The following is a 19,989-nucleotide window of genomic DNA, read 5'->3' as shown; positions in this document are numbered from 1 at the left end:
ATATACATTTTTTTATTTTGAATATCTTGTCGTGAAACGAAAACTACAATTTTAAAATACAAAACCGAACATAGGTTGGAAAGTTCACCTTTTTATTAGATATAAAAAATGTAATTGTAAAGAAAGTGATTAAATAATACAAGATATCATAACTATTAAGTCATTATTTAAAAAATAAAACCGTTACAATATGATTATAGTGAAAAACTAGTAGATTCTTAAAGTTTAGGCATGGCAACACTAAGTTCTGCAGTAATTATTTTATGTATTTGTGAATTTTCTGAGCGCCATTGCTTTTTACCGATGTAACGTTGAAATGATTTTAATCAGTTTTCATCGGCAATTCTGTGTAATGTTTTAGCAAAATACTGAGGTGATTGTGTACTAAAACTATCGAACTTCTATAAGTTTTGTGCTGGGCTTTGTCATGGCCGGTAAGTGATGACTTTTAGCGCCCGCTAGACAAGGGCGAAGTCGGAATCAGAAATCGCAATAAGTTGAAGATGTTTTATCGTTCGAACTCCGACGGTAAATGCAATGTTCTTTAAACTTAGTGTGGATATTAGTTTTTTAGTGTTTACACTGTTGTGACGATATATTTTGAGTGGGAAGTGTTTGGTTACTGTACTAAAGCCTAAAGTTCTAACATTTTGCTCTGTTTTTCACTGTTACGCTAAGTATGTAGTGAAAAGAAGGTTCTCGCAACAGTTTTGTGTTCGCTTTACACGGTTTATCGAAGAGCCGGTTGTATAAAATCACGTAAAATATCATTTGTTTGTGTGATCATATGTCCGCGTTTGTTGATTGCGAAGCGAAGGTCAGGCGGCGATCGTCAACAGATTTTTGCAATTAGGACTAACATTGAAACTTTTCCAAGCGGCTTTTATCCATATCCGTAACCTATACGAAGGGATTACGCTAAGAAATGAGGTTACAACCAGGTGAGAGTACTTTTTTGTGTACCCACATAAATGGAACCTGTTTTTGATAATTGCTCATTATAATCATCAACGACGTTCATAAATAACCTGTTTACAAGTATAATCGAGAGTGTTATATACTCGAATACTCGTAAGTATTTCATTTTCAAAAAATATTGGGTATTGTCTAGCAATTTTTTTTCTATACAAATATCAAAATTGTAAATATCCCATTTTTTAGTTTAACAAACATTATATTTTAAATTTTAAATTCTTTACTTAAATGTTAGTGTTATCTATTGTATTTTTTCATTAGGATGTAACAGTAGATCAAATTTCAAAATCTTTATTGCTTTTTACCTTAACTTTACCTGTATTGCATGTGGAGCATAAGCTTTAAGCCTTTTTTAACAAGAGTGAATGAATAACCGATTGATACACAAGTAAATTACAGTAAAGCATTGAATAGAATGAGTGTCACCGTCGGGTATGAATATTGAGCAAAAAAGAATAGAAAATTTAGTAATTGTCTATGAAAACAAATAGCTATGCTTACTCTGGAGTCACAAATATAGTTATATGTTCCTTAATCTCTTGTGCTACCCCTCGTACAGGCATATAGCCAGTTTCTTCAAGTAAAGCTAAAGTAACAGTAAAAATAGTCAGTAGTAAAGAAGACTTTATTTTTCAGTGAATAAGACCATCACTTTATGATGTTACTTTGACTGTTACTTGCGATGAAGAAACTGGCCGATAGAATCATAAGGATATAAGTTAATACCCTGGTATTCACTTGTATTGCTTGTACTGACTTTCATTACAAACAATACAATTAATGATCGCCTTAATCCTGTGGCTTTAGTCTATGAAGTTCAATCTAAAATAGGTACTCTGTTTTTGTAAAAATTTATTAAATTTAATAAACAATTTATAAAAATTAGTTAGGTACTTAAATTATACACCTATTTTATTTTTTAAATTTTCATTTTGATAATTCATAAATATGATCACTCAGTTGACTTTATAAGCAAGCATTTTGCTATTATAGAGAAGTATTACATAAGTAAGGCATTTTTAAAGTTAGTTTCCCTGTTTTCTGCTCAAATTTGAATCTATACTTCTATCTATACTAATATTATAAAGAGGTAAAGTTTGTGGTGTTGTATGGGGGTAATCACAATCAATTGAACCAATTTTGAAAATTCTTTTGCCACTAGAAAGCCACATTATTTGTGAATGTCATAGGATATACATTATCCCTGTTTTCTCACTAGAATGGAAACTATGCCGGTGAAACCATGTTAAGTTAGACTAGTAGGACAACCTGTCTTTTCTTTGTCCAGTGGTAACTCAGGTGCCTTCAGATCATTAGCTCATGGATTCAGATCAGCCAATGAACATCCACTGCAGGATATAGGCCTTTTGTAGGGACTTTCAAACATCACAATCCTTAACTGCCTGCATCCAGCAAATCAACTTGATGTTGTCAAGTGAGTCGCAGGGATTTGCTTGTTCGACCAATACTGCACTTTTTAGTGTGATGTCGTCATTTCAGCTCCTTGGGACCCCAACATCCATCGGCTCATTGAACAGTGCCCCGCCCAATGCCACTTCAGCTTTGCAACTCGTTAAGCTATGTTGGTCACTAGTTCTTCTATGGATATCCTGATTTCTATTTCAATCATGCAGAGATACTCTAACATACCTTGTTCTATTACACAGCGAGCAATGGAGCAAGCTATGCTGGGCTAAGATATACTAAGCGGAAATTTTCATAAAAATTTTCATTCATTCATTCGGAAATTGGTGATAGTACACCCCTGTACTTCTAAGACACCTCCTGTCAAGTCACAAGTCCGAGGTTCTGCTCAGCATTTTTTTCTCATGATTCCCACACAGTGAATATATGAAATGCTTAGATATTTGATTTTTTTTTTATTAGACCATGATATCACACTTCCATTGGGAGTTGGTACTGCAGGTTGCATATCACATAAAAATAAACAAAAGCTTTTATAATACTATGCCCAGCTTAAGTATCGGCAAGCACAGTTCACTGAAAGGTTAAATTGCAATAAACACTGATATCATACATATATCTGTGGATTGATATCTATAAGCTATTTATATTTTATTGACTATCGACTATGTCATAGATTTCCTCTGATTTCCAGTCACATATCGGAATAATTTGACTCAATAGCTCCAAGGGACCATACTTTCACATAGAAGTTGTGGTTTCATCCCCGCCAGATGGATTATTATTGTATCCACTCCTGACACATTCTTTTATGACTAGTTTCAGGGGAGGGGACAAATATATTTGTTTTTTAGAAAGAAAATGACTTAGTATGATTCATCATAGTATAAAAACTATATTGAGTTTCACTCTTTTAATTCTAAAAAGGCACTCTAGATTAGGCCTAATTCAGTAAATAATTACTTACTTAGCTAAAATATGTACTACAGTCGTTTAAAATATTTCTCTTATTGTTAAAATGAAAAAGAATGTCTATGTCATTTTTAAGAATAAAACAGGACTAATCTTCGCCTGAATTCAAATGTGAAATTGAATTATCTTATCTCAATCTAATAGATAGATACAACTTCAAATTACCCATGTTGCTCTTAAAACCATTGGCTGTGTCAGTAAGTAGTATGGATAATGATCTTGTAGGTTACTTATGTTATCAGCTGATGGACATTCACTGCTGGACATAGGCTGTTCTGACTGTCTGTCAAACTGTCCTGAACTGCCTTTAACCAGGACCTCTTGTGACACATTTAATGTCATCAGTTCACCACTCTAACACTGCGCTTTCTGGTGAGGGGTCACTATTTGAGCACTTTGGGCCCCTTCATTAAAAATGGTGATGATACCAACTGAAATGCCTCAGTGTGCTTCATGAGACACAGGCATAGGATATTTTAAATGCCAAATTTGAATATCATGTTCATTTGGTAATCTAAAGTTTTAATAACAACCTGCCAGATCTGATCTGATATATGCATAAATTTGTAAGAGAACTATCCATATACTAACTGACACCGTGCGGTTTCACCCGCGTGGTTCCTGTTCCCGTAGGAATACAGGAATAAAATATAGCCTATAGCCCTCGATAAATGGGTTATCAAACACTGAAAGAATTTTTCAATTCGGACCAGTAGTTCCTGAGATTAGCGCAATCAATCAAACAAACAAACAAACTCTTTAGCTTTATAATATTAGTATAGTTTAAATACAGTGTTATGAGGTAATAATAGGTTTAGGCTACAACTGTTTTAGTATAGTTGGCTTTGTACCAAATATGTGTGGCTTTTTCCTTGTGACCTCAATGAAATTGACTTGATTTTGTAATCCTCGTTTCTATCGTGTATGTATTGTATGGTTGGTTGTCAAATAGAAAAAAGACTTTTTATTTAGACTTTATTTTTGAGAAATTCTTGAACCTTCTAATTTATAAGGACAATTTATAATTTACAAGAAAAAAAAAGAAGTTTTGTGCAAAGTTCCGGGGTGTTATCAAATAGTAGTCACCTTTAAAAACTGATTCACAGGACATATCAGAGCAGGCTTAAAAGAAAGCACATTATTTAGACATATTATTATAAAAACAATGAGGGGATGTTCTCACTGGGGAATACACTTGAAAAGCGAAGTTAGCATAGAACATATCTGCTTATAGTTCTTACTGATCGCAGATAAACCCAGAGGAAAAAAAAAACCTTTAAAAATTTTTAAATTGTCAAAAATTCTACCTGAGAGGTAGGTATCTTAACCTTATAGTAGCAGACCACCCTTGGTTTCATCCACATAGTTTCTATTTCTTGAAAGATTTTTTCCCATACTTTCTAGAGCTTATTTGTAACAAATAAGCGAATAATCAAATCTTACTTATCATATATATTTTTAAATACTAAATTACAGCTAGCTATATATACTACAGCCAAATTAAAAATGAGTGAACATATCATAGTTCTGTAGTAGGCCATTAAAATAGAATGTTAATAATGACAGTTTTTAGGGCTCTGTAATACAAAAGGAAAATTGGAACCCTTATAGGGTATCAAGGGTATTTTACCTGTCTGTATTTAAATCACAAACAAACAATTTTTGTCCTAATATTGTGATAGTATCATGTGGGGTATTGTATTAAAGACTATAGGGTATTGTATGCTAGCTTAAACAAATAACGAATTATTTCATGATTTTCAGTTTATGATTGAAGAATGATTTGTACAGAACCCTCTGTTTGTGATTTATAGTTGCACTTATCTGGTTTTTTTTTGGTAATATAAAGTCCATTGAGCAATTTTTTTTTTTTTTGATGTGATGATGCAGTCTAAGATGGAAGCGGGCTAACTTGTTAGGAGGAGGATGAAAATCCACACCCCTTTCGGTTTCTACACGGCATCGTACCGGAACGCTAAATCGCTTGGCGGTACGTCTTTGCCGGTAGGGTGGTAACTAGCCACGCCGAAGCCTCTCAGCAGCCAGACCTGGACAAATTAAGAAAATCTCAATCTGCCCAGCCGGGGATCGAACCTAGCACCTCCGTCTTGTAAATCCACCGCGCATACCACTACGCCACGGAGGCCGTCGAAAAGCGAGCTAGTAATTCATAGATAAGCAGCATCATGAAAGTGTTACAATAATGGCCAGTGACATTGCATGCCCATTTATATAATCAATTGTTACATATGTAACTACATGCAAGGTAACTTCCTATTGTAGGAACAAGTTGCCGCCACAATACCGACGAGACAAAAGAAGGATATTATATTACACTCCTCCAACATTGAAGAGTATTAAATAGCTTTTATGATTCAGAAACTGGATTACAAAAAGCATTGTACATTTTCAGTTTAGTAATATTTTAAGGGGCGATGTGTTTTGATACTTTAAATACTCATTTTAAGTGATTTAGTGTGTTTTTGACTTATGTAGTGTTTTACAACCAAATACATACAATGATCAGTAATTTGGTATTATGATCTACGGTGTATTTTTGTTAAGCTATGACGTTTGTGATTATAAATCTCATGTGTAATTTTTTTACTCACTTTCCTGCTTTATCTGCTATCAGTAACTTAAAAGTTTATTAGGTATAGAGTAAAAATAGAATACTTTTCTGCTGTATTGATATCTCTGTTATACTAACAAAGGTATTAGTGCTATAGAGTTATTAACACATCCATATGAAAACTGTCTTCTGGAAATAGAATTGCATCAAGTAACCAAAACTTAATTCCTAAACTAAACAAGATAAATTAATTAAGTTTTGACTACCTTTATGGTGTTCGAGCATTTTAATAAATCAATATATAGAGTAAATATTAATTTATTGTAATCACTTCTACTATTCCATACGTATTGTGGCATTTATTTAGTATACAACATTTATTCAATGTGACGAGCTAGGATGTTAAAAAAGAAAGAAGGTCTCTGGCCATCGAATCAACGAATAAGGAGTCGAGATAACATTGCAGCTTGGAGGCAGGCTTGCCGTTTGCATTGGAACACAAGCTGTGATTGTATGTATAATTGTAGCTCTATAGAGATAAATAAAAAAAAAAATAGGACCATAAACACCTCACTATCTAGCCCCAAATAAGTGTAGCCAGTACTAAGAAAGTTAATTTTATCATAAAACATTTATACTATACTACAGCTTTTCTTGATGAGTACTGTTTACCAACAAAGAAATTAGAAGTGAAGGTAGAAAATGCATGTAATTTCATAACTTATTTATTTTAAATTATATGTTGTAAAAAATATTTTAACTATATCTAATTGTTGTCAGCTTATTAATCAAATTTATTTTCTTTAATTTAAGTACAAGGGTATTATAATTATTATTTGGTGTGAAATGACTAGTGATTTATAGCCTCATTTTTAATTTGTTTGTTGGTAAACAGTAAAGAAAGGCTGTATATAATACTAATACAGCTAATGTATTAAAAATATCTACATACTGGACAACACCAATGCTCATCACACAAATATTTTCCAGTTGTAGGACTATAAGTCCATAATAATGCTATTTTAGACTAAATCCTTCCAAAGAAATATCTAGATCTGGATAAAATTTCTGGAGACAAATGGTGTAACTAAAATATTTTTTTTGTATACCATTTTTTATATATATTAATTTACCACTTGTGTTTTTCGGATAACATGGGACAGTAACAGTTGCCTTATGACGTTTATAATACGTACTATTATCGCAAATCGCTGCAAATTTTAAAGACAAGACAGTAAAACGAACTGTCACCGTACCCATGCTATCTGAAAAACACTATAGCTGATGCCCGCGGTTTCACTCGCGTAGTTTCCGTGAAATAAAACTTGTCTTAGGCAATCCAGAGATTACCCCTACTACCTACACAAACTTTACCTCTTTATACTACTAGTATAGAAATACATATAGATTAGCAAAGTTGAAAAAGAGTGTACAAAAGGTAAAGATTTATTTTACTCCTTGGCAAAACTGTTGTGAGAACTTTTATATTTTATTTGTAGTGATAGCATAATAATTTGTAGAGTACATTGCATTTACAGATCCCTATCTTTCTTACCTAATCTATTTAGTATTGTCTTATCCACTAACACTATGTAAATTATTTTTACTTGCCATTAATATAGTGACATTATGCTTATTGTATCATACTGAAAAGACATCAAAGTAAAGTGAACCTAATCATTAATGATTAAAGTTCACTTTACTTTGAAGAAATTTGAAATTGTTTTTTTATTTACAAGTTGACTACAATCTCACCTGATGGTAAGTGTTGATGCAATCTGACAAGGAAGCAGGTTAACTTGTTAGGAGTAGGATGAAAATCCACATCAATTTCGGTTTCTACATGACATCATACCGGAACTTTGCTGGTACTGCAGCTGAAGCCAGCCAGACTTGGACCAATTAAGACCTAATTCAGCCCAGCCGGGGATCAAACCCAGGACCTCTGTCTTGTAAATCCACCACACATACCACTGCACCACGGTGGTCTAACATGAATTAGTATTTAAAACTAGACAGTTAAAATATTAATCCATGTTTATAATAAGGTAGCTACAGTTTTACCCACCAATGTAGCTGTCAAATTTTTGTCTATAAACCTCTACTACACAATGTGTCAGTCAAATCTTTGTCTATAAACCTCTACATCCAAGCCATGACTTCCCCAAGTTGACAAACAATACCTTTAATTATTATTGTTGCTTCTAGTTACTAACAGATATTATGTTTGGTTTGTAAGACTTATGTATATAACAAACTAGTAATAATATTTCTTAATTTATTAAAATGCACACAACTAAAAAGTTGGAGGTGCATGCCCTGGGCCGGATTCGAACCCACTCCCTCCGGAATCGGAGGCAGAGGTCATATTCACTGGGCTATCATGGCTCTTCCACTGGGCTATCTCGGCTTTAAGAAATTAAATATTACGTGTCTCAAACAGTGAAGGAAAACATAGTGCGGAAACCTGCATACCAGAGAATTTCTTAATTCTCTGCGTGTGTGAAGTCTGCCAAACCGTATTGGACCAGTGTGGTGGACTATTGGCCTAACCCCTCTCATTCTGAGAGGAGACTCGAGCTCAGCAGTGAGTCTTATAAGGGTTGATAACGATTAATATTTACTTATTCTTTAAGATATATATCCCTAAACCGAAGGTTGTTCTTGTGTTTGGATTGTAAATTCACATTTCAGTGTAATAAACAAATACAAATGGCAAACTAAAGTGATTTTCACATAGCATGGGTACAGTGACAGTCGCCTGTATGATGTTCATAATACGCACTATTATCGTGAATGCAGTTTTCAATAGTGAAACGAACTGTCACCCGCACCATCCTACATGAAACAAACTGTATTATAAATTTAACTTAAGATTATATTGCAAAGCCAATTTATTGCCTGTTCCAGGATTGCATATGATAATAGTCCAATGTATGTTGATTTTTTTTAACTTAGACATTTATATGATCAATTTCTTTTCTTTTATAACCATAAAATATTTTCGACGAGTTATGTTGCCATTTTGTATGACTGATGACACCTACCATACAAATTATCCCTTTTTTTGACGGCCTCCGTGGCGCAGTGATATGCGCGGTGGATTTACAAAACGGAGGTCCTGGGTTCGATCCCCGGCTGGGCAGATTGAGATTTTCTTAATTTGTCCAGGCTGGTGGGAGGCTTCGGCCGTGGCTAGTTACCACTCTACCGTCAAAGACGTACCGCCAAGCGATTCAGCGTTCTGGTACGATGCCGTGTTGAAACCGAAAGGGGTGTGGATTTTCATCCTCCTCCTAACAAGTTAGCCCGCTTCCATCTTAGACTGCATCATCATTTACCATCAGGTGAGTATGTAGTCAAGGGCTAACTTGTAAAGAATAAAAATAAACCCACCAACTTTAAACCATACATTTTGTATGGTTCAGAGTATTTCAAAGTGGCGTTAACAAATGAAGGCATACTGTATCGTTAAGAATTTTATTAGTGTCAATTAGTACTGTGACGATGACGTCATAGTGACATGGCGCCCAATTTGCATAGAAATTCCGTGTTAATAATATGTTAGCATTAGTTCCAGACATCTGTCTACTTATCTCTATATCTACATGTTTTTTGATGACCTCTCTGACACAGTTGGTAACACTGTGGTTTTCAATATAGAGGTCCTGGGTTCTACTTCTTGCTCAGTTCAGTTTAGTTTTTAATATATTTGAATATTCTAAAATTATAATGAAAAAGTTCTACTGCTCCTTAAACTCCTTATTTATAAACATGGATTAGCTTTTATACCTTTAATTTATTTAAAGAATTTTGAACAGTAGTGATCCACTTTATTTTGAAGAAAATTGGGGTTTAAATCTCAACCCATATTTTGATATGAGTAGTTGTTCCGTCAGTTAGTTTTATGGTATTTGAGTGGATTTAAGCACATTTTTTTTATTCTCTTCAAGTTAGCCCTTGACTACAATCTCACCTGATGGTAAGTGATGATGCAATCTAAGATGGAAGCGGGCTAACTTGTTAGGGGGAGGATGAAAATCCACACTCCTTTCGGTTTCTACACGACATCGAACCGGAACGCTAAATCGCTTGGCGGTACGTCTTAGTCGGTAGGGTGGTAACTAGCCACGGCCTCCCACCTGGACCAATTAAGAAAACCTCAATCGACCCAGCCGGGGATCGAACCGAGGATCTCCCGTCTTGTAAATCCACCGCGCATACCACTGCGCCACGGAGGCCGTCAAAACTAAAAGACTCACTGCAGTGGACGTCCATAGGCTGATATGATGATGACGACTATAGCACTAAAAATGGCCAGTGATGATGATGATGATGATGTTGATGGTGATGATGATTGCAGGCAATGGTGGGGAGACGACATGGTGTTTCAGTCAGGTGAAAGGCACCCTAGAGGACGACGTGACGGAGGCCGACCTGATATCATGCGTCGAGTTCAACCACGACGGCGAACTACTCGCCACCGGCGACAAAGGCGGCAGGGTTGTTATATTTCAGGTATTGTATATGTATTTATTATATTTATTGAGGTGCCCGCCAACCCACAATAGAGCAGCGTTGTGGAAAGCCTCTTGAATGTGGAGGGAGGTCAGCAAAAGCACCACAAGATTACATAAACTTTGACTACATATAATAAAAGACAGCGATATTTGTTGATATCTCTTACATTGCGATATGAAGAAATACAGCTGTTATCGCGTTGCAACGACTTGCGGTACGGACGACTTCAGTGTGCTCGTGGCGTTCGAGCCGCCCACATCTCTTGTTGTGTAATTCTTTATGGTACTTGGGTTATTCGGGGAGAGTGACTTGAGTGGAAAAGGGGAGTGTTTGTTAACAGTCAAAGGCGCCTTTAACCCTACAAACAACGTTCACAAGTGCGTGACTTCACTCAAGGTCATTCTCTGCCATTCTAGAGTTTGATTTGTTCATTAAGTTGTCCTGACAAATGTTGTGAATCATACCCTTTGTTCGACATTACTTTTCTTATTTTTGTAATCACTTTTGAGTCTGCTAAAAGAGCTAATAATCTCCAAAAAAACACTCATATAATGAAGGGTAACAGGAAATGCACTGCTTTGTGTGAGAATTTGGGATATTCCTCGTGGCTGACTGCCGAAAAATCAAAGAAAGACAAACTATTGAAGAGTTTCACCAACAGACATTTTATTCATCTTAATTATTCAGACACCATTTCATTGATCTTGTTGAACCACCTATTGTCAAAAAGCTAACCCCACTTGATAATCCCTGCTAAAGACAGACTATATAAGGGTATGACAGCAGAAGGGAGTGTTGTATTAGTTAATTAGGTCTGTGGTAATATATAGATTTATATTTAAATAAAATCAAGCAACGTCATAAAACACAAGTATGGACTGCACTAAAAGCGATAAATATGGTATTCCATGTCTGTTTAACTGGTTGATTTGTAGGGAGTGGATGGCAGGCTTGGTGGGGTTCGAAGCCATGATCTTTCTATTATAAATTTGGTTTGGCATATGAACATTCTCATTAAATAAACGAAGTTACATTTTAAAATCTGATCTTTCCAGAGGGATCCAGCATCAAAGCAATGTGTCCCCAAGAAGGGCGAATACAATGTATACTCCACTTTCCAATCACACGAACCAGAGTTCGACTACCTCAAGTCACTGGAGATAGAGGAGAAGATAAACAAGATACGGTGGCTCAAGAGAAAGAACCAGGCTCACTTTCTACTGTCCACAAATGACAAGACTATTAAGCTTTGGAAGGTGAGACATTACTCTTTTTAACTCTTATCTCTCCACTCTCTATTCACAGGATGATATCTTTCCGAATCAAATGTTTCATCACTGCGTCTACTCCTGTAGGTCTAAAATGTGCATAGAAAGAATAGAGAAAGAAAGAACAAACATTTATTCAAAAAATTGTGCCACACTTAACCCAGACCACTTAGGCAGGTCAAAAATCAAAAGTATGTCTAAGCATCACCACAATGTTTTATTTGGCACAACCTAACGTACTCCATGTACCAAGCAAACGTTGATGATACTTTGATTTTCAGACATTATGAAGCAAGAAAAAGGCAAATGTCAACCAATAGCGGTGTAACCGAAAAATGTTGTTCCCTTTTGTTACGATAATAGGACGTAAAAGAGGACGATATTTTTGAGCTCGGCGCTATTGGTCGATATTTGTCTATCTCTTCTCGAGATATGTCGTATCTTAGTTCTATATGTGACGATAAAGTGACCAATCTGGTCAACAAAACTCTAAAAACTCATTTCTTTCTATGAACAGGTGTCAGAGCGTGACAAACGCGTGACGGGCTACAACACGCGCGAGGAGGGCGGGCGGCCGCGGGACCCGGCGCGCGTCACGCAGCTGCGCGTGCCCACCGTGCTGCCCGCGGACCTCATGGTGGAGGCGTCGCCCAGGTACAGTACAGCGACAGGTGGCAGAGCGTGACAAACGCGTGACGGGCTACAACACGCGCGAGGAGGGCGGGCGGCCGCGGGACCCGGCGCGCGTCACGCAGCTGCGCGTGCCCACCGTGCTGCCCGCGGACCTCATGGTGGAGGCGTCGCCCAGGTACAGTACAGCGACAGGTGGCAGAGCGTGACAAACGTGTGACGGGCTACAACACGCGCGAGGAGGGCGGGCGGCCGCGGGACCCGGCGCGCGTCACGCAGCTGCGCGTGCCCACCGTGCTGCCCTCGGACCTCATGGTGGAGGCGTCGCCCAGGTACAGTACAGCGACAGGTGGCAGAGCGTGACAAACGCGTGACGGGCTAAAACACGCGCGAGGAGAGCGGGCGGCCGCGGGATCCGGCGCGCGTCACGCAGCTGCGCGTGCCCACCGTGCTGCCCGCGGACCTCATGGTGGAGGCGTCGCCCAGGTACAGTACAGCGACAGGTGGCAGAGCGTGACAAACGCGTGACGGGCTACAACACGCGCGAGGAGGGCGGGCGGCCGCGGGATCCGGCGCGCGTCACGCAGCTGCGCGTGCCACCGTGCTGCCCGCGGACCTCATGGTGGAGGCGTCGCCCAGGTACAGTACAGCGACAGGTGGCAGAGCGTGACAAACGCGTTACGGGCTACAACATGCGTTAATCCAGAATATAATCTACTTCCTTGCCAAATTCCAGACAAATCAGTTAAGTACTTGCAGCGTGACAGTAACACCCACAAACGGGAGCACGGGGAAGTAGATTGATGGCTAACCCAAGCACTAAGTGGACATGGGATGTTCAATACTTACCTGTATGCTATTGGCAAGGCACCGAGTGAAAAGTGCTACTTCTGCGGCGAGGAGGACACTTCGAGACAACAATCTTCGAGTGTGCGGGCTGCGCTGACCTAAGAACAGCGGCCCAGCGGCCAAGGGGCAGCGTGGATGCGCAAAACCTTATCGCACGCATGCTAGTAGACGTGGAAGAATGGAGGAAATACTCTCAGATGCTCAGAGCAATTATGATCAGGAGAGAGGAAAGAGAACGGGCAGAAAACAAGGAGTCAGTACGAAGAAATGCTTAGCGGCTCCGTACTGGCAGGAGAAAAAAAAAAAGCGTGATAGTAACAAACATATACACAAACATTCGCCTTTATCATAGGTATTACTATCTAGTAGTGTGATTGAATAAATCAGAGCAATGTTGGTGTGTTGTCTTTGCAGTGACAGAGTGCCTCCCGTATGTTAGTATAGTCAGATATTATGCTAATTTCATTATGCGCTTCTGTTTGCTAATCCACTTGAATCCATTATCAACCTCTTATTGGGTTTATTTGACATTTTATTTATGTATGTACTCGTAGTAGAAAAATTGTTTGATTCTCGAATTTTTATAAACTTTGATAACTGAAGGAAGGATGTATTTTTTTTCAATCAAACATTGAGGTCTGGGTGGGATTTATTGTATATCTCTATAAAATGCTAAAAGATCTTGGCCTCGTTAAAACTGCAGTGAGTTCTGTATTTACTAAAGTCTTAATAGAAAGAACAAAAAGAGTACGAGTCAAAAAGACAGTCGCCTGTATGACGTTTATAAAACATACTATTATCACGGAAAACTTTCAAGAGTGAAACGAACTGTCACACGCACTAATCTACATGAAACGAACTATATATAATTTGTTTGCAGACGAATATTCGCGAACGCGCACACCTACCACATAAACTCGATCTCGCTCAACTCGGACCAAGAGACGTACCTGTCGGCCGACGACCTGCGCATCAACTTATGGCATCTCGAGATCACCGACCAGAGCTTCAATATTGTCGACATCAAGCCCGCCAACATGGAGGAACTCACCGAGGTAACCTACATGTACCACATAAACACGATCTCGCTCAACTCTGACCAAGAGACACGTACCTGTTAGCTGACAATCTGCACATCAATCTGTGACACCTCGAGATCACCGACCAGAGCTTCAATATTGTATACAAGGTTTTGAGCTGCCAGAATCCATTCCTGCAATTCTCTTGATGGGGATGTGGGTTTGCAATTCACTCCTTGTCCATTGCACCTTGCACCTTGGAACCCCAAACCCCATTGGCTCTTCGAACTATGTGCCCTGCTCATTGCCACTTCAGCTTTGAGACTCGCTGAGTTATATCAGTGACTTTGGGTTTTCTGCAGATCTCCTCATTTATGATTCGATCTAGCAGAAAAACTCCAAGCAGAGCATGCCTAGGAGGAGCCTTCTTAGCAGGACCAAGTCTCTGATCCTTAAGTTATTATAGAGAAAATTTCTACACAGTGACTTGTGACCTCAGGTCTAGGTTTAAGGGCTAAAGGCATGTAATCATATTATCAATATCTCATTTGTATTTTTAAAGTAAATCATACTGATGATAAAATTAATAAATAATTAATAAATTTTTAAATGTCTGTTACAGGTTATAACCGCGGCTGAGTTCCACCCGACTGAATGCAATCTCTTTGTATATTCTAGTAGTAAGGGTGAGTTACAATAACCTAGGTCACCCTAGAGAATTTTTCAAAATCATTCAAATTAGTTGTAAATAATTAGGTGGTGTATCTACTATTTGCGTTTTGTCCATTAATTATGGAACACCCTGTATATGTACAATTTATCCGCAGGTACAATAAGGCTATGCGATATGCGCGCGGCGGCGCTATGCGACCGGCACGCGAAGCTGTTCGAGGAGCCTGAGGACCCGCACGCGAGGTCCTTCTTCTCCGAGATCATCTCCTCCATCAGCGACGTGAAGCTGAGCAACTCTGGCAGGTGGGTCACTTTCACCTTCCACTCACTTGAAACACACCTTGAAATTACGTGTGTTTCACTTGTTCAATTGTGTCTCACATCTCATTAATTTATGTTTTATCTTTCACTTAGAGCCCCCGCTCACTGGCAACTTTTAGTTGGCCGACTAAGTTGCCGAGTATAGCGATATATGACAGCCCGCATATCTACAGCAACTAAAATGTTGCAACTAATAAATTGGACGCCGATCGTATCAGAGTAGCGATTCACTTTCGATTCACTTTCGATTCACTTTCGATTAGGGTAGTGGTACCAAAAGATGAACGTTTAAGCGTTTTGGTCAACTTTGAATGCCTGTAAAACAAATATTTCATGGACGTTTATTGAGTTTACTAAATAATACCATACATAATCAAGATTTGACAGAATGAAATGGAAAAGTCCTAGTTCCCGATAAGTTATGAAAAAAAGTAATTTGATTGCCAAATTTGGGAATGTACCACAGTAATTGAACACTGAGCCCTAATTATGAACGTTTTGTACTCTATAGTTGAACTAATTATTTTATAATTTATATACTAGTCTACAAACTGTATGTAATATGATTATTAACCGAGAAAGCTAATAAGTTGTAAGCGTTGGCAACTTAGTTGTTCGATAGTCGGCCAACTAAAAATTGCCAGTGAGTGGCCACCCTTATTGTTTCACATTGATCTTCCATTAAAAAGTGGATGGATACATGTATCCATTGGTTTTAGGTGACAAATAGCCTGTATACATTTCAATCAGCGTCCAAAAAACGTCCTTACTCAATGAGTGCCAAACACAACTTCTTGGCACTCAGTTGAAGTAGTCGCATTGCAAATTCAACCTCAAACTCAATCCTTAAGGTTGAATTTGCTTTGAATTTGGGATTTTATTAAATATCGGACTATATTTAAAGGCCTTTAGGTATAATTATCTTTACCAATAATTTTAAGACTGCCAAAGCAAAATTGGCCAGTTTTTAAGTGACGCTTTACGAAATTTTTCTTTTATTTTTTTGTAGAAAAAAATATTTCAAAATTATTTCTCTCACTATTTCTGGTACTTTTCTTTTGTCCCTTATTCTTCCCTTTTCTACTTTCTTTTTATTCTAAATGTTGTTTCAAGGTCACTTTCCGCAATGTAAATACAATTTTTATGTTTTTCCATTTCAGATATATGATGTCAAGAGACTACTTAGGTTTAAAAGTATGGGATCTTAGAATGGAAACAAAGCCTGTAGAAACATATCCAGTAAGTATGTTTTCATTTCTTGTGTCACTGTGTTAGTTGTTAATGCCATACTTCTCTCTAACAGTTTTGATGAAGTTTTTTATATACAGGGAGTCCCATAATTAATGAAAAAAAAAAAACGCAGATGGTACATACACCACCAAATTTGTATTATCTTATAATATCAATTATATTATACTAGCCGACGCCCGCGACTTCGTCCGCGTGAAACTCGATGTAAACTTTCAACTACTCCTATCCTACCCCTACCCTACCCCACCCTACCTCTACCCTACCCCTAGCCTACTTTTCTGGTTGATTTTTTTACACCTTGTGTCCGAAAAACCCAAATATCTTACGGAACCTTATTTTTCCAAAATAAAATTTAGCCTATGTTACTTGTGAATAATGTAGCTTTCGAACGGTGAAAGAATTTTTAAAATCGGTCCAGTAGTTTTTGAGCCTATTCATTACAATCAAACAAACAAACAAACAAACAAACAAACAAACAAACAAACAAACATACAAACATACAAACAAAGTTTTCCTCTTTATAATATTAGTATAGATTATTTTACCTGACTGCAAGAAAGGTTATTGGCTAGTTATCAACTCATATTCGGCTCACTGCTGAGCTTGAGTCTCCTCTCAGAATGAGAGGGGTTAGGCCATAAGTCCACCACGCTGGCCCAATGCAGATTGGCAGACTTCACACACGCAGAGAATTATGAAAATTCTCTGGTATACAGGTTTCCTCATGATGCTTCCCTTCACCGTTTGAGACACGTGATATTTAATTTCTTAAAATGCACACAACTTAAAAGTTGGAAGTGCATGCCCTGGACTGGATTCGAACCCACACCCTCCAGAATCGGGGGCAGACGTCATGTCCACTGGTCTATCACGGCTTATTGGATTATTTAATTTGACATTTTTCTCACGACAATATTGCCAGCGAATTCGTAATATCGCTCTCTCTTTTATACCATTGCAACGAAAAAGAGAGAGAGAGAGAGCGAGATAGAGAATGAAGGAGAGAGAGCGAGGAGGGAGGGGAAGTGAGAGAGAGTGGGGAGGAGGAGAGAGGGAGGGAGAGCAATATGTTCGATTTCGCCTACAGGACATAAATTTATTTTAAAGTCGGGGTTTTGTTTTTCAGGTGCACGAGTATCTCCGCTCAAAGCTGTGCTCGTTGTACGAAAACGATTGTATCTTTGATAAGTTTGAGTGCTGCTGGAGCGGCGACGACCAGCGGCTGATGACCGGCTCCTATAATGGCTTCTTTAGGTGAGTAGCGGTCAACTGACACTGGCTGTTTTTAATATATAGACTAATACTATAAATAAAAAAAGACTAAGCTAAAAAAATTAAAAAAAAAAACGTTTGTTAGTTCTACTATAGTCGTTATTTATATATGTACACGCGGACCCAGTCAAGCTTCGCTTTGACTTATGTGCAGTTTTTCTTTACCCCTACCCAACTTCTATTGCACCTCTTCCCTACCTGATACACGTAATATTTAATTTCTGGACTATATATATATAGTGTATATATAAGACATATATATTATATGTGTATGTATATACTATAATAAAGTAAAAAAGGATGTGGACTCGGGGACTGCCGAGGGAAAAGATATTGCATAGCATTTTATATCAACTTATGCAATTATAATTATTTATTTTTTATTTTATTCATGCAGTATGTCTTTTTCTTTGATATTAATTCAAGTTACACTTTTTGAGCGTGGTGAAGAAAACAAATTTTTCTTTTATTAAATAAATAAAAAGTTAATATTGTTTAAAATATTTTTATTATTTTACAATACATGTGAGTTATTATCTTACAGTAGATAATAAAACCCACATGTAATGTCTTATCGCTCGCACACAACGCCGTGTCGAAGACTGCTGAACTGAAACGACGTTAGACGATGCACGGCCTACAAGCCACACCTCCGTGACCGTCGGAGTGGGGAGCGTGAGGTTTTTTCGTTACGGAATTTCTGGATTCGGTTCCCGCGCTCAAGGCCCGCGATGGAAGCTATGCAATAGCTTAAAAATCATTGTAAAAAGTGATAAAAACAAGTACAACTCAAAACTCACACAAACACTAATCTTTCGTAAATTTTACGACACGTTAGTTATAACTCAATTCAGAAATCACATCTGACCACAATGACAGCGCGTAGCAGACTAACAAATGAAATTAGGAAGGTACAGTGAAGCGGGGGACGAGAAAATGACGCGAACTTTGTTTTTTCCAGGAATCATAATTTTGCCGTCGTAATTTTTACGATAGTTTAGGAATCTAGGATTAAGCGGGTTCTACTGTATATGAATGTTGACTTTGACACAAGTGACGGGATGTTTGCAGGATATTCGAGCGCGGCGGCGGCGGCGGCGGCGCGGGCGCGGGCGCCGGCAACGCGGCGCGACGCGGCGAGCTCACGCTGGAGGCGTCGCGGGACGCGGCGGCGCGGCCCCGCCAGCCGCTGCGGGCGAGGCGCGTCGCCGCCACCGCCAAGAGGAAGAAGGTACGCACTGTGCTTAGTCGTCGTTATCAACTCATATACGGCTCACTGCTGAGCTCGAGTCTCCTCTCAGAATGAGAGGGGTTAAGCCAATTTTATAAATTTTGTAAATTTTATCAGCAATAGTCCACCACGCTGGCCCAATGCGGGTTGGCAGACTTCACACATGCAGAGAATTTAGAAATTTTCTGGTGTGCATGTTTCCTCACGATTTTTTCCTTCACCGTTTGAGACACGTGATATTTAATTTCTTAAAATACAAACAACTGAAAAGTTGGAGGTGAATGCGTGAGTTGGAGGTGAACCTACACCCTCTGGAATCGGAGGCAGAGGTCATATCAACTGGGCTATCACGGCTCTCTCGTGTGCTTAGTGGGAGTTTTCAATTTTCATACTGTTACTATCGCGTTAACGTGAACGCGAATTTATATGGAATTGAAACAGTTTTGCAGTAGTGCCACTAGATGGCGCTGTTTCAATTCATTATGCCTTGGTCGCACGTACCGAGTAAACGGGCGAGAGAGTAAAATGTTCCTCGGCCGAGACAGTAATGCAAGCGAGTAGTTGTTCACACGTGTTTTGAAATTAGCACAGTCAGTTCAGATAAATTGAGACTATAATTCGGATAAGATGGACCGCAAAACGATTATTATATACAAAGTTACTCATTCAACTATTAGTAGATGAATTAAAGGAATTGTTGGAAAAAAAGCAACGTCGGATTTAGTTGATATAGTTCATTTTATATAGTTTATGTAACTGTATAAATTTAATAGTTGTTTCGACATCCCATTTGTTACTAACAGACAGACATTAGTATTTTATTTTATTTGGAATTGTTTTAAACGAAAATTATCATAAGAAAAGCCGTATGCGACGATGTGACGATAATCATGTGTGCGTCGGCCGAGTAGCGAGACAATACATGTTCAGACCTGACGAGTGAACGAGCGAGACACTGCGGGGAAGCGGGAGGGTGGGCACTCGGCCTAGTAAATAGAACGGGAGCCGAGC

At 38.3% G+C, this 19,989-nt stretch overlaps 1 protein-coding gene across 1 annotated transcript in view; it reads left to right on the top strand.

Annotated features, from left to right (window-relative positions):
- The first annotated feature begins 238 nt into the window (after positions 1 to 238).
- LOC112045423 (serine/threonine-protein phosphatase 2A 55 kDa regulatory subunit B alpha isoform) overlaps positions 239 to 19,989 on the top strand; it is a 32,093-nt gene continuing 12,342 nt past the window's right edge. Inside the window, exons 1-10 of the mRNA XM_024081588.2 lie at positions 239 to 528; positions 10,308 to 10,462; positions 11,521 to 11,721; positions 12,251 to 12,387; positions 14,093 to 14,267; positions 14,854 to 14,917; positions 15,059 to 15,206; positions 16,385 to 16,463; positions 17,602 to 17,729; positions 18,819 to 18,978. Of these exons, the coding sequence (XP_023937356.2) occupies positions 504 to 528; positions 10,308 to 10,462; positions 11,521 to 11,721; positions 12,251 to 12,387; positions 14,093 to 14,267; positions 14,854 to 14,917; positions 15,059 to 15,206; positions 16,385 to 16,463; positions 17,602 to 17,729; positions 18,819 to 18,978 (1,272 nt within the window). The 5' untranslated portion in view covers positions 239 to 503. The remainder of the gene's footprint in view (positions 529 to 10,307; positions 10,463 to 11,520; positions 11,722 to 12,250; positions 12,388 to 14,092; positions 14,268 to 14,853; positions 14,918 to 15,058; positions 15,207 to 16,384; positions 16,464 to 17,601; positions 17,730 to 18,818; positions 18,979 to 19,989) is intronic.

The sequence above is a fragment of the Bicyclus anynana genome, chromosome 24 (assembly GCF_947172395.1).
Source record: "Bicyclus anynana chromosome 24, ilBicAnyn1.1, whole genome shotgun sequence".
Lineage (NCBI taxonomy): Eukaryota > Metazoa > Arthropoda > Insecta > Lepidoptera > Nymphalidae > Bicyclus > Bicyclus anynana.
The sequence above is the reverse complement of the archived record's forward strand: the minus strand, read 5'-3'. Positions and strand labels throughout refer to the sequence as shown.